This window comes from Pristis pectinata, chromosome 26 (assembly GCF_009764475.1).
Source record: "Pristis pectinata isolate sPriPec2 chromosome 26, sPriPec2.1.pri, whole genome shotgun sequence".
Lineage (NCBI taxonomy): Eukaryota > Metazoa > Chordata > Chondrichthyes > Rhinopristiformes > Pristidae > Pristis > Pristis pectinata.
Genome location: NC_067430.1, coordinates 27,429,795 through 27,443,970, shown reverse-complemented (window position 1 = coordinate 27,443,970; position 14,176 = coordinate 27,429,795). Strand labels below are relative to the sequence as shown.

Here is a 14,176-nt window from a genome sequence, read left to right as displayed (position 1 = left end):
CACACAGTGAAATGCATCTTTTTTTTGTGTAGTGTTCTGGGGGCAGCCCGCAGGTGTCGCCACGCTTCCGGCGCCAACATAGCATGCCCTGAACTTCCTAACCCATAGGAGCAGGAGTAGGCCAGCTGGCCCTTCAAGCCTGCTCCACCTTAAGGTCATGGCTGATCTTTGACCTCAGTGCCCCATTTGCCCCGATTCCCTTTATGTCCAGAAACCTATCAATTTACATCTGAATGAACACAGCGACTGAACCTCAGCTCTCTTGGTTAGAGAATTCCACAGGTTCACCACCCTCTGAGTGAAGAAATTTCTCCTCATTTTAGTCCTACATAGTTTAAACCCTTGTTCTAAAATCATGTCCCCCCCCCCCCCCCCTACACTACTCAGTTAGGGAAGCATCTCCCTTGTAGCTAACCAGTCAAGCATTTCAATAATTTTCTGTTTCGATGAGATCTCCTCCCATTCTTTTAAACTCTAGAGAATACTGACCCAGTCTATTCAACGTCTCCTCATATGCAAACCTAATGTGCCTTGTACCAGTCTAGTGAACGTTCTCTGCATATCCTCGATGGTGAATACACCTTTTCTTAAGTAAGAAAACTAAAACTGTGCTCAGGTCTGACCAAGGCTCTGTATTGAAATAAGACTTCCTTCCTCTCGTAATAAAGGCTATCATGTCATTTGCTCTCTTAAGCATTTGCTACACCTTCTGCAATCTTTGTTCAAGGAAACTTAAGTCCCTTTGAACATCAACATTAGAGAATCATGGTATGATCAGGGACACAGCCAGCATGGCCTTGTGAAGGGCAGATCATGTCTCACAAGCCTGATAGTGTTCTTTGAGGAGTTGACCAGACAGATTGATGAGGGTAGTGCAGTAGATGTGGTCTACATGGATTTTAGTAAGGCATTTGACAAGGTTCCACATGGTAGGCTTCTTCAGAAGGTCAGAGGGCATGGGATCCAGGGAAATGTGGCCATGTGGATTCAGAATTGGCTTGCCTGTAGAAAGCAGAGGGTTGTGGTGGAGGGAGTGCATTCAGATTGGAGGGCTGTGATTAGCGGTGTCCCACAAGGATCGGTTCTGGGACCTCTGCTTTTCGTGATTTTTATTAATGACTTGGATGAGGGGGTAGAAGGGTGGGTTGGCAAGTTTGCAGAAGACACAAAGGTTGGTGGCGTTGTGGATAGTGTAGGGGATTGTTGAAGACTGCAGAGGGACATTGATAGGATGCAGAGCTGAGCTGAGAAGTGGCAGATGGAGTTCAATCCGGAGAAGTGTGAGGTGATACACTTTGGAAGGACAAACTCCAAGGCAGAGTACAAAGTTAATGGCAGGATTCTTGGTAGTGTGGAGGAGCAGAGGGATATGGGGGTCCACATCCACAGATCCCTGAAAGTTGCCTCACAGGTGGATAGGGTAGTTAAGAAAGCTTATGGGGTGTTAGCTTTCATAAGTCGAGGGATCGAGTTTAAGAGCCGCGAGGTAATGATGTAGCTCCATAAAACTCCGGTTAGACCACACATAGAGTACTGTGTCCATTTCTGGTCGCCTCATTATAGGAAGGATGTGGAAGCTCTTTGGAGAGGAGGAGGATGAGAGAAGACATGATAGAGGTGTACAAAATATTAAGAGGAATAGATAGAGTGGACAGCCAGTGCCTCTTTCCCAGGGCACCAATGCTCAACACAAGAGGGCATGGCTTTAAAGTAATGGGTGGGGAATTCAAGGGAGATATCAGAGGAAGGTTTTTTACCCAGAGAGTGGTTAGGGCATGGAATGCGCTGCCCGGGGCGGTGATGGAGGCAGGTACATTGGTCAAATTCAAGAGATTACTAGATAGGCATATGAAGGAACTTAAAATAGAGGGATATATGGGACGAAGGGGTTAGATAGTCTTAGGCGAGGTTTAAAGGTCGGCACAACATTGTGGGCCGAAGGGCCTGTATTGTGCTGTACTGTTTTATGTTCTCCCAATCTCACACTATTAAACAAGTATTGCTCTTTTCTATCATGTATACCAAAGTGGATAATCCTACATTTTTTACACACTATATTCCATTTGCCATGATCTTGCCCACTCACTCTGCTTGTCTATATACCCTTGATCTCTTTACATCCTCCTCCATATTCATAATCTCACCTAGTTTGGTCTCTTCAGTAAACTTGGAAATAGGACATTTGGCCCCCCAGGTTAAATCATAGACTGTGAAAAGCAGGAACCCAAGCACAGGTCCTGCCAGGGCCCCACTAGTCACAGCCTGTCATCCTGAGAATGATCAGTTCATTGCCTCTCTTCCTTTCTGTTCAACAACTAATTCTCAATCCATGGCAGTATTCAACTTCAATTTCATATGCTCTAACCTTGTTGATTAACCTCTTGGGTGTGACCTTTTTGAAAGCCTATGTGGAACCTTATTAAAGGCCCCCCAAAATTCCAAATGCATCACATCCACTGATTCCCCCTTATCTATTCTACTAAATATATCTTCAAAGAACTCTTGCAGATTAGTCAAACATGATTTTCCTTTCATAAATCTATATTGGCTCTACACAATCCTATTATTCTTTTCAAGTTGTTATTATTATATCCTTCATTATAGATTCCAGCATTTTTCCCACCACTGACATTATACTAACAGGTTGGCAGTTCTCCAATTTCCTTCTTCCTTTTTTAAATCGTGGGCTCATAAATGTTACCCTCCAAAGCACGTGAACAATTACAGAACCTGTAGAATTTTGAAAGATGATAATCAGTGCATCCACTATCTTAAGATACCTCTTTCAAAACTCTGGTTTGTAATTAATCAGATCCTTGGGATTTATCAGTCTTAAGCTCACCAACTTCCCTGGTACTATTGCGATTAACCTTGAGTTCCTTCGGTTCCTCATTCTCGATGGACCCTTGAATCCCTAATATATCTGGCAAGCTTTGTGAGACTTCTCCCATGAAGACAAATGCAAAGTAATTGTTTAATCCCTCTGTCATTTAATTATTCCCCATTATACATTCTCCCCTTTCTGTGGGCCCCACAGAGAAGGGAGAATTTATGATGAGTCCCAAATGCTCCGAATCCATAGGTCTCCTACATCTAGCAACTTTACAAGCCTCTTCCTTGGAGTTAACACCATATTTAATTCTCTTGTCAGCCTTGGATAAATCACTTCTCCTGTTGGGTTTTTGTGCCTTATAGTTGCGTATTAATTCTTCAAATGCTAACCACTGCCTGTTCACCATCATACCTCCTCCCAATCAGCCCCTTCTGCTGCCTTCATAGTTTCCTGTGGTTAAGTTCAAGACCTATTTTTGCAAAGAACTAAATCACCTTCAAATAATGTAAACATTCTATCACATCACAGTCACTCGTCCCCAAAAGGCCACTTGACAACAAGATCACCAACTAACCCTTTCTCTCTGCACAAAATGCGTTCCAAAATACCCTTTCCCTACTGGGTTCCTCAAGGTATTGATCTAGAAAAGCAGCTTGTATGTATTCCATAAAATTATCTTCCATCTATTACAGCAAATTTGATTTGTCCAAAATACATGAAGGCTAACGTTTTCCAAAATTACTGTATTATTCCCATCACAAGCACCTCTATTTTCCCAATTTATGCGAGGATCTAAACACAATTACTATGTATGGTCTATAGATAACTTCTACCAATGTTTTCTGCCCTTTGCTATTTGTTGGCTCAACCTAAATTAGTTCTATAGCGTGACCTGTCATGCCAAGATCATTTCTTATCACTGCACTGATCTCCTCTCTTATTAATAGTGTTACATCACACCCTTTTCCATTTTGCCTGACCTTCCTAAATATTTATTTACTCACCCTGCACCAACATTGCTGTGATGAATGGCTATGGGGTCGGAGAGGAAATCCAGGTTTTACCTCCTAACTAGCCAAGAGTTTTTGGTATGGTCTTTCACTTCTCACTGGAGACCTCTTGACTTGATGTTAAGGCATCACAAGTTTGCGGTGCACAGCTTGCATGTTCAACATGTCTGAATTCAAAAGTTGGTGTTACGTGACACAAGAATAAAAGCGAGTATGTTGCCTATTCTGAAATGCGGCAAACACGTTCAAATCCTGCACTTTACAGAGGATCACAACACAATGACAGTGTAGCAATAGTTAACTGCTGTTGCCAAGTACACACCTGTGTTTTAGATTTCTTTGAATTTAACCTTTCTGGTTCTTCCGTATCAGAAGCAACCTTTTCTCTTTGGCGTTTGGTGCTCTTTGATGGTGACGACAGATCATCTTTAGACCTCTGCAGCGTGAAATCAATGAGACCAGTATTAGCAGAAGTAGAACAAAACTGTTGTACTATTACAAGGTGCAAATCATAAAAAAAAAGTTTTGTTTTAAAACAAGAACTTTGTAATTGAGCAATTATTAATGAAAAATGACACTGGTTTTAACTCAGGCCACTGTGGTGTCAGCAGGCTGATTGACTTGTCTGGGTTAATCTATGGCAAAAAAAAAGTTACTTGGGCAGCACTGGATTTGTGGAAGGAGGCGGCCAACATCAGAGAACCAAGGAGACTCTCCCAGAGGCATCAGAGAAAGTCAGCATGATGGAATTGGTAACAGAAGCCCACAGGATTTCCTTGTGTGGTCTGGTGGAGAAACTCCTGGCTCCAGGAGGAGTTCCCCACACTCCTGCTTATCGGTGGTGAAATACTTAATTTTGGAAAACTTTTGTAACCTTCTTGCCTTGGTTGGCTCTGCTGCCAGATTACTCTGGTGGTTGGTCCAGCTCTTGGAAACATTTAGAGAACTGCTTTCTAAATCTGCAGCAGCATCTTGTGAAATGGTAGCAGGTGGAAGATAAACATGAAGGAGAAGTCCTCTGCTCCAGCATAACTCTCCCCACACTTCCCTTAAATGGGACTCTAAAAATCAAAGTTAATGTTTTTATTGTGACCCACTTCATTTTCTCAAATCGTATTTGGAGCAGGTTATTTTGGAGAGGAGGAGAAAATAGGGAACGACAAACCGGTGAGTGGGCTGATCAAACCGTGCAGCAGCATCTCTTCAACAGCAATTAGGGATGGACAATAAATGCTGGTCTTGCCGACATTCCAAAAATGAAAAATAAGTTGAAGTCTTTTTCAGGCTGACGCAGGTCACTAATGCTGATCATTAGGGGTAAATAATCTGTATTAATGATTTTGATGAAAGAACAGAGTGTTTGGTTATCCGAAGCGAGGTAGATGCAAGGAGCACACAAAGGACTATGGACGCAGTCAGGGAGTTGGCAGGAGAGTGGCAAAATATGAGGTTACTAATTTGCTGGGAAAAGTAGCAAAGATTTTTGTTGAAAAAGTGGTGAAACAATAGTCGATGTACACAGGGACCTTTGTATGCTCTCATGAAACACACAGTTACCAGCAAATAGAGAAATGCAGCTGGGAAGCAAATGGTTTGCTGCCCTTTATTGTGAGACAACTTGGGTACAAGAATGAGGAAGTCTTGATGCCACCGTACACAGCTTTAGCACAACCACACTTGGATTATTGCATGCCCAAGGAACATGGCTATACTTGCTTGTGAGGTAGTATAGCTTGGAGGCTACTGCTTCTTGGTATAAGTGGGAATGTCCGATTTGGTAGGCTGGAACAAAACTTCTAAAGTTTAGAAGAATGAGATGTGATCTCAATTGAAACATACAAGATTCTAAGAGGGACAGATATGGGTGATTACCATAGACATAGGAGCAGAATTAGGCCATTCAGCCCATCGAGTCTGCTCCACCATTCTATCATGGCTGATTTATTAATCCCTCTCAACCTCATTCTTCTGCCTTGTCCTTTGAGGCCCTTACCATTCAAGAAACTATCAACCTCCGCTTTAAATATACCAATGACTTGGCTTCCACAGCCATTGTGGCAATGAATGGCACAGATTCACCACCCTCTGGCTAAAGAAATTCCTCATTATCTCTGTTCTAAAGGGACATCCTTTTATTCTGAGGCTGTGCCCTCTGGTTCTAGACTCTCCCACTGATGGAAACATCCTCTCCATGTCTACTCTATTCAGGCCTTTCAATTATTCGGTAGGTTTCAATGAGATGAATACAAAGAAGTTGCTTCCCTCCCACTGGCAAATTTAGTTTCTGAAAAATCAGCCCCACACTTTTCTGAAGTGAGACTAGAAGAAATTTATTTACTCAGAGGGTTGGGAGTCTTTGAAATCCAGAGGGCTGGGATGTTGCATTGTTGAAGCTTAACCCCTGTTTTTTTAATTTTCTATTGAAAGAGCTGGTTGGAAAATAATTGGCATTTTCACAAAGAATGTGCCAGTACTGATTAGAGTGTGATAAACCATTACAGGCCCAAAATATTTTCCATCACAATCTGTCAACAAAATGTTATTGCACATTAAATTGCAATTATTTCACTGCTTGATGAACAACTGTAGTTTAAACCTCTTCTTTACCACAGAACTATTAAAAGCATTCAATCAGAAGAGATCAACCAATATGAATATGAAAAGAGAAAATATATTATTACATTTCATATGCAGCCAGATATTAATACAGAGGTAACATTCATTGATTGTGACGTTATTAGTCAGAATGGCAACTTGCTCCAGAAAACCTGAACCAATAAATTTCAGTCTCATCTTGAGTTTTAGTGGAATAATTTTAAATTTCGCTTTTAAAATAATTTAAGGGAAAAATTTGTTTTAATGTCTCAGAATATGGATGGTGCTAATTCTAAAGTCTGCCTCTCTCTAACCTCAAAATAGGTCCTTCCAATAGGTATGACAACGCAGCATGTAAGTGCTTATACTACGATGATTATCAGAACATTACCTTGCTGGATTTTTTCATAGAGTCTGCTTTGCTATCATTACTGGATGTGCTGGCAGCACTAGGAGAATTACGGCCGCTGGACCTGATGTCTTCATTGATAGGTGAGGTTCTACCGTCAGGGCTGGCTGTCTGCTTTTTACGACCACTGCGCAGTGAAGACATCTAATTAACAATAAAATTATTATTAGACCCACATGGATTGGGGGATTAATAATTCATAAGCGCTTTAATAACAGTGTTAGATTCCAATTAATATTTTTGAGTTAATTACTGGTAATGTTGCCAGTTGAGATTCCATTTGTAATATTTCTACTTTTTAATAAGAAAAAGTCTACACAAAATTTGAAGGTGCAGACTTGCTACTATTGTGTGCACACAAAGGAATTAACAGAATTACTTCCCTAAAACCAGCTCTATGATCTGAATACTTAGTCTAATCCTACGGTAACTGCTGGTCATCACTCATCTTTTAGATCGGTGGACTACAGCAGCTGCATATTTTAAGTGAGAAAATGAGACCCTTTGGTTTGGTGGTATTATCAAGAACGCTGTGCAGATTAGAACCGAGTTGGTTTTGAAGTCCCACCTATACAATCTCACACTGGGGAATATTTCTTCATGCATCTCAAGTTTCCATTTCTTTATTAGCTGCAACTAGGACAACGAGCGCTGCAAAATTGAACACCCCTTTTATATTTTTATGAGTCTTCTATCGGTTTTCATACTGAATGGCAATGGCATTGTATAAATTTGAAATACAGAATACCCAACAGAGAGCATTTCATTTATGCTACACGAATAAAATGACAACACTAAATCATAACAGTTTGGTGTCATCGAAGCTGAATGCATTAGAGCACCACGTAAATTGCTTTACGTGATATGATCCATGTGGCTATGTGCCATTCTGCATCACATGATTATATTTGATACAGCAATAAATTAGGATGCATGTTGCTGCTAAAATGCATTAAGGGTTTTCAAAGAATAATGGTGAACTATTCACATCTGCATCACTTCAATTTTGTATAAATTTCATATTTTATAAAGCAAGAATGAAAGAAAGAATAATGACTCTCATACCGAGCCCCTACTCCTTCTGGTCCTCATGCTATGTTTCCCGCTGAGCCCATCTTCTTCTTCTTTAACTGGTTTAAACATAAATGGTGGGGGATCCACTGGCTTCTCGATTGGTGGCAGTTCTGCGTATTTCTTGAAGTGAATCCGACACTCTGTGCACAATAATATGTTGTCCCTTCCTCCGTGATGCCAGTCTTTAGATGCTGCGTTTTTTAAAAATAAAAATAGTGTATGATTTAAATAAAACTCAAATGTTTACATCAATATCAGTAGGGAACTTGCACGAATCAGATAAATTCCAGTTGTAGCAAAACGCTGAAGATGGAAGGTCCTGAAAAGATGAAACACAGGATTTTGTTATTCCCATCTCACCACCCACGCTCCTCTGAAATTTACTGCTCTCAACTGTGCTGGTGGGATAGCTGAGGGCAGACAGAGATGGAAGAAAATTAGAGGGGAGTTTTCTCCTGTTGAATCCTTGTGTGCTTCTTTAAGGTTGAATGGACAGACAGAATCAGAAGTAGGATATTCAGCCCCTGGAGCTCGCCTTGCCTCTCCATGAGACTGGTTGATCTGTCATCTAACGCCACATACCTGTCTTCTCTTATATCCCCTACTACCTTTGGTTAACAAAATAGCAGAAAATGGATGAAGTGATGAGAAAATAGTTTTTTTTTAATTTCTTACAAATTTCAGTTTGTCCCTTGAGATATTTCTGTCATTACACACCACTATGTATGTTTATTCAGGATTTAAAGAAAATCTGAATTAGGTGCCCACATTTCACAAGTAGAATTTCTGTAAATGAGTTACAGAAATAAGTAACTTTGCTATTAAATACTTAACCACTGTTTACATTCATTTATAGTTTTGCGTTTCCAAAGAAAAAGCATTCCCCTAGCTATTTGATTGTGCAAACATGAGGCAGCTGTTAGTCAACATGAATATTGCAGTGTACTTCCTCCTTGATACTGGTAACAGGATGACAAGTCTGAGGCTGCCAATGGCTACTACATTGAAGCTGAGGAGATGATAGAAAGAAAAGCTGAGGTTGGTTTCAAAGTAAGCTAATCACATGAGCAAGGTTGTCATGAATTTGATACACTTCCACATCCTGCACATCAGATGCATCTGAGCCAGAATCTGATTGCATACAAGACTTCAGTGGATCTGAGTAAAATATGATCACATGTACATATTCATAAAAAATGAGGAAATGACCTATAGTTAAGTATTTTCCAAAACAACAATTTATATATAATGCTATTTTAAACAAAACCAGACAAATGCACATCATTACTTCGTTGAATACAAATTGTAAGGACACTTACTGGTGGTAAAACAATGACGACAGGCGTAGCCTTTCAATTCCTGTTCACTGTCCTCACTGTCAAAGTCATCCTCACTGGCTGAGCTGAGATCCACTGTGAAAAGAATTATAAAAAATTAGTACCTTCAACAAGACAGCTGGGTGTAAGTTGTTGCAGACAATATATTGTACTGACCTGATTAACATTAACCATTATCACTACGTGTTTTCTGAAAGCTGTGAAGATGCATTGTCATAATACTGAATTGTCTTACAAAATAATTTACAACTAGGCTATGGCATTTTATTATGCTAGAGAGAACCCTCCTTACTGAAGCTGCACTTGTTATTCATTTGCTTAAAATATAATTCCACTCATTATTGTTTCATATCATTTATTTTATTTGCAAGATAACTTTATTGACATGAATTGTGGAAGTTTTCCTACAAAGTAGATAGTTTTCTTTCCAATCAGAGCCTCCTAACCCTGAATATTTCTGATGTATAAAAGAGAGAAAATCCACCTTGAAACAACAATCATCAATCATGTGCAATGTCTTTCAATTACTGGATGTCTAGTTTTATACCAAAAGTCAATGACTGCAGGGGAATCTGCTTGTGTGATTGTTAGTTACTATTATCCCTTTTAAAGAAATGTATTCATATTTTGTATATCTACTTCTGTACAGTACAAACCCCAGGGCTAATCATTTTATTTTTGAAGTTCAGAGCCATTGTATTTGAATATTGAAGTTAAAAAATCTGCCAACTGTGAACAATGTGGCTTATTTCTGGTCTTTCATTCCATCTTCCTCCCCAAATTAAATAATTAAGAGTTTTATTTTATTGTTATCAGTTCTGACCATCACTGTATATAAATTAGCTCTTGCTGTACAGATTACATGAAAAACTAAGCAAGTAACCTTTCAAGTGCTTTCCCAGATGTAGAAAACATGAAACAGAACTTTTTTAAAACATTTTTATAGAATCTGGAATGAAAACAGAGAATGCTGGAGATACTCAGGCAGTCAGGCAGCCTCTGCTGGGAAACGAACAATGTTGCTGTTTCAGATTGATGTTCATGGGATCTAGACACCACAAGGCAGCATTTACTCCCGCCCCTAATTTTGTATTGTATTGTGTGGCTTACTGGGCCATTTCATAGAGCAATTAAACATCAACCATATTGGTGCACCTGTAGTCGAGTTCAGAGTGTAATGCATTCCACTTTGGGGGGTGGGGGTGGGGTGAAGCAACAGATAACCCTTGGGTGACCGGGACCAGCATGATCTATCTCAGCTTCGTGTTCAGCTAGCAGATCCCTTGATCTGTGCCTTTTCCCCTGATTTAATATCTACCTCCATTATTAACAGAATGGACCACAGCAAGACATCAGGGTTACTTCAACATCAAATCTCTTCCCTGTGCTACGAGTTCAACAGCAGTGATGACAAAGGAACATCAATACTCAGTTGCGTGTCAACTGGACTTGCCTTCTTCCTTCATGATCACTGGGTCAATATCCTGGAATATCTAACTAGAGCAAATATGCAGCAATAAAACCACATGGATTACATTGATTCAAGAAGGTATTCCCCTATCTTTTCAGGGTAACTTAATTGGAAGTGTGGCCTTGCCAGTTCAACCACGATCCAAGAACAAATAAAGAAAATTCCCCAAATGATCCTTTGAAAGAAATAAGCAGAAGTGCAAAAAAAAACAAACATAAATAAAATGTGGTCATTTTTACATTTAACATAAATAATACTCAATTTTCTAGTTACATATTAACTCTAAGATATAATTAAAATATAAAATTAGCACATTTGTTTTTTCACTTATGTTCCTGCTTAGATGGGATTGATGCATTGTATTAAGGGTGGTACAATTGGTGGAAAAATCCCAATCTCAAGTTCTTGGTCTTATGCACTTGCTGCAACCTTTGACAAAACAGATCCAAGGTGGTCCCTTGTTGTGACTTTATGTTGCATCAACTCCAACGCAAAGCACCAAGCCTTCACAATGTCCCAGGATAATCTGAGGTTCTCAATACATTTTATTTTACAGATCAGTGGCAACATGTCTGCACTGTTTATCTGTTAGGGTGGTTATAAGAGCTCTGCAAGAATTCAGAGTACTGTATTATCCTGCATGCACAAATGCTGATAATGCAACATGTACATGCCCAGATATAATTGTTGATGTTCAATGTTTCAGAGACAGCCAGAGCACAAAATGTGCCAACAGAATAACCCAGGTGACTTACATGAGGCACTCCAAAGAATACTGTTCTTATAAGTGACAACACCAGCATGTTCTTCAGTTTTATCTTCAGATGCCTCCCGCAAGTTGCTAAATGATAGCAATGGAAGGAACAAAGCCCACCACTGGCAAGTATTAAAACACATATTTCATACTTTCTAGCATCCTCTGCTGTAATAACTCATGATCTGACAATTTTTATCAAGTCCTTTAAGCTGTTATTAAAATTTATTTTTAGAAGTATGAAAGTAACAGCATTAGAGACTGATTTTTGCGGGGACTGTGACCAGTCTTTTGCTTTTACGCACCACACAAATTAATGAGTGCAGAACAAATGCTTTTGTCACTTGGAATATAAATAGCAGCATTATCAATCTCTGAAAAACGTGGATGTTATCTACATTTGATTTTCACTGCCTTAAGTAAGTATTAATTTTGTAAGACATATCCAATATAAGATACTGAGCATCTCATTTACTTCTATGCCTAAATTTACTTGAAATGTATATCTCAGATTTTTCAAGTCATAGAGTCAAACAACCCAAAGGCCCTTCAGACCAACGTGTCTATGCTGACCATCAAATACCAATCTATACCAATCCCATTCTCTAGTTCTTGGTTGTAGCCTCTATGCCTTGACAATTCAAATGCTGGTCTAGATAATTCTTAAATGTTGTGAGAGTCTCTGCTGCCACCATTCCCTCAGGAAGTACGCACCCGATTCCAATCTCTGGGTGAAAAAACTCTTCCTTGGATCCTTTCTAAACTCCTACCCCCTTACCCTAAACTTAAGTCCTCAGGTTCTAGACATTTCTGCTGTGGGGAAAAATTTAAGAACATAAGAATTAGGAGCAGGAGTCGGGCATCTGGCCCATTGATCCTGCTCCGCCATTCAATAAGATCATGGTTGATCTGGCTGTGGACTCAGATCCACCTACCTGCCTTTACCCCATAACTCTCAATTCCCCTACCATGAAAAAACCTATCTAACTGTGTCTTAAATATATTTAATGAGGTAGCCTCTACTGCTTCCCTGGGCAGAGAATTCTACAGATTCACTACCCTCTGGGAAAAGCAGTTTCTCTTCATCTCCATCCTAAATCTATTCCCCCAAATCTTGAGGCTATGTCCCCTAGTTCTAGTCTCACCTACCAGTGGAAACAACCTTCCTGCCTCTATCTTATTTGTCGCTTTCATAATTTGATATGTTTCTATAAGATCCCCTCTCATTCTTCTGAATTCCAGCGAGTATAGTCCTAGACGACTCAATCTCTCCTCATAGGCTGACCCCTTCATCTCCGGAATCAACCTGGTGAACCTCCTCTGCATCGCCTCCAAAGCCAGTATACCCTTCCTCAAGTAAGGAGACCAGATCTGCACACAGGAATCCAGGTGCGGCCTCACCAGTACCCTGCACAGTTGCAGCATAACCTCCATGCCCTTAAATTCAATCTCTCTAGCAATGAAGGCCAACATTCCATTTGCCTCTTTGATAACCTGTTGCACCTGCAAACCAACCTTTTGCGATTCATGCGCAAGCACTCCCAAGTCCCTCTGCACAACAGCATGCTGCAATCTTTCACCGTTTAAATAATAATCTGATCTTCTATTTTTCCTTCCAAAGTGATGACCTCAAATTTACCAACATTGTACTCCATCTGCCAGACCCTTGCTCACTCACTTAACCTATCTATATCTCTCTGCAGACTCTCCACATCCTCTGCACAATTTGCCTTTCCACTCAATTTCGTGCCATCAGCAAACTTAAATATGCTACACTCAGTCCCCTCTTCCAAATCGTTAATGTATATCGTGAACAGTTGCAAGCCCAGCACCGACCCCTGCGGCACCCCGCTCACCACTGATTGCCAAACAGGGAAACATCTCTGCCTTCTATTGGCTAACCAATCCTCTATCCGTGCTAATACATTACCTCCAACTCCATGCATCCTTATCTGATGGATAAGTCTTTTATGCAGCACCTTATCGAACACCTTCTGGAAACCCAAGTATACAATATCCACCTGTTCCCTTCTATCCACTGTGCTCATTATATCCTCAAAAAACTCCAGTAAGTTTGTCAAACAGGACCTGCCCTTCCTGAATCCATGCTATGTCTGCCACTTCTGTGGAACCACTTCTATCCAGATGTCTCACTATTTCTTCTTTAATGATAGCTTCAAGCATTACCTGCCTTTTGCCTACATCCTTTTTTTAAACAGTGGCGTGACATTCGTTGTCTTCCAATTTGCCGCGACCTGCCCAGAGTCCAGAGAATTTTGGTAAATTATCACAAACACCTCTACTATAACTTCTGCCGTTTCTTTCAGTACCCTGGGATACATCCCATCAGGACCAGGGGACTTGCCTACCTTTAGGCCCACTAGTTTGCTCAGCACTACCTCTTTAATGACAGCGATTGTATCGAGGTCCTCACCTCCCATCGCATCCATAACATCTCTCTTTGGCGTGTTAGACGTGTCCTCCACCGTGAAGACCGACACAAAATAGTTGTTCAAGGCCTCAGCTATTTCCACATTACCCAATATTAGTTCCCCCTTCTCATCTTCCAAGGGATCTATGTTCACTTTAGCCACCCTTTTCCATTTTATATAATTATACAAACTTTTACTATCTGTTTTTATATTTTGTGCTAGTTTACTTTCATAAACTATCTTCCCTTTCCCTATTGCTCG

At 40.3% G+C, this 14,176-nt stretch overlaps 1 protein-coding gene across 1 annotated transcript in view; it reads right to left on the bottom strand.

The window, feature by feature from the left end:
* Positions 1-14,176, bottom strand: part of rerea (arginine-glutamic acid dipeptide (RE) repeats a) — a 437,497-nt gene that overhangs the window by 27,645 nt on the left and 395,676 nt on the right. The window contains 4 exon segments of the mRNA XM_052039130.1: positions 4,162-4,279; positions 6,830-6,991; positions 7,913-8,112; positions 9,241-9,333. Of these exon segments, the coding sequence (XP_051895090.1) occupies positions 4,162-4,279; positions 6,830-6,991; positions 7,913-8,112; positions 9,241-9,333 (573 nt within the window).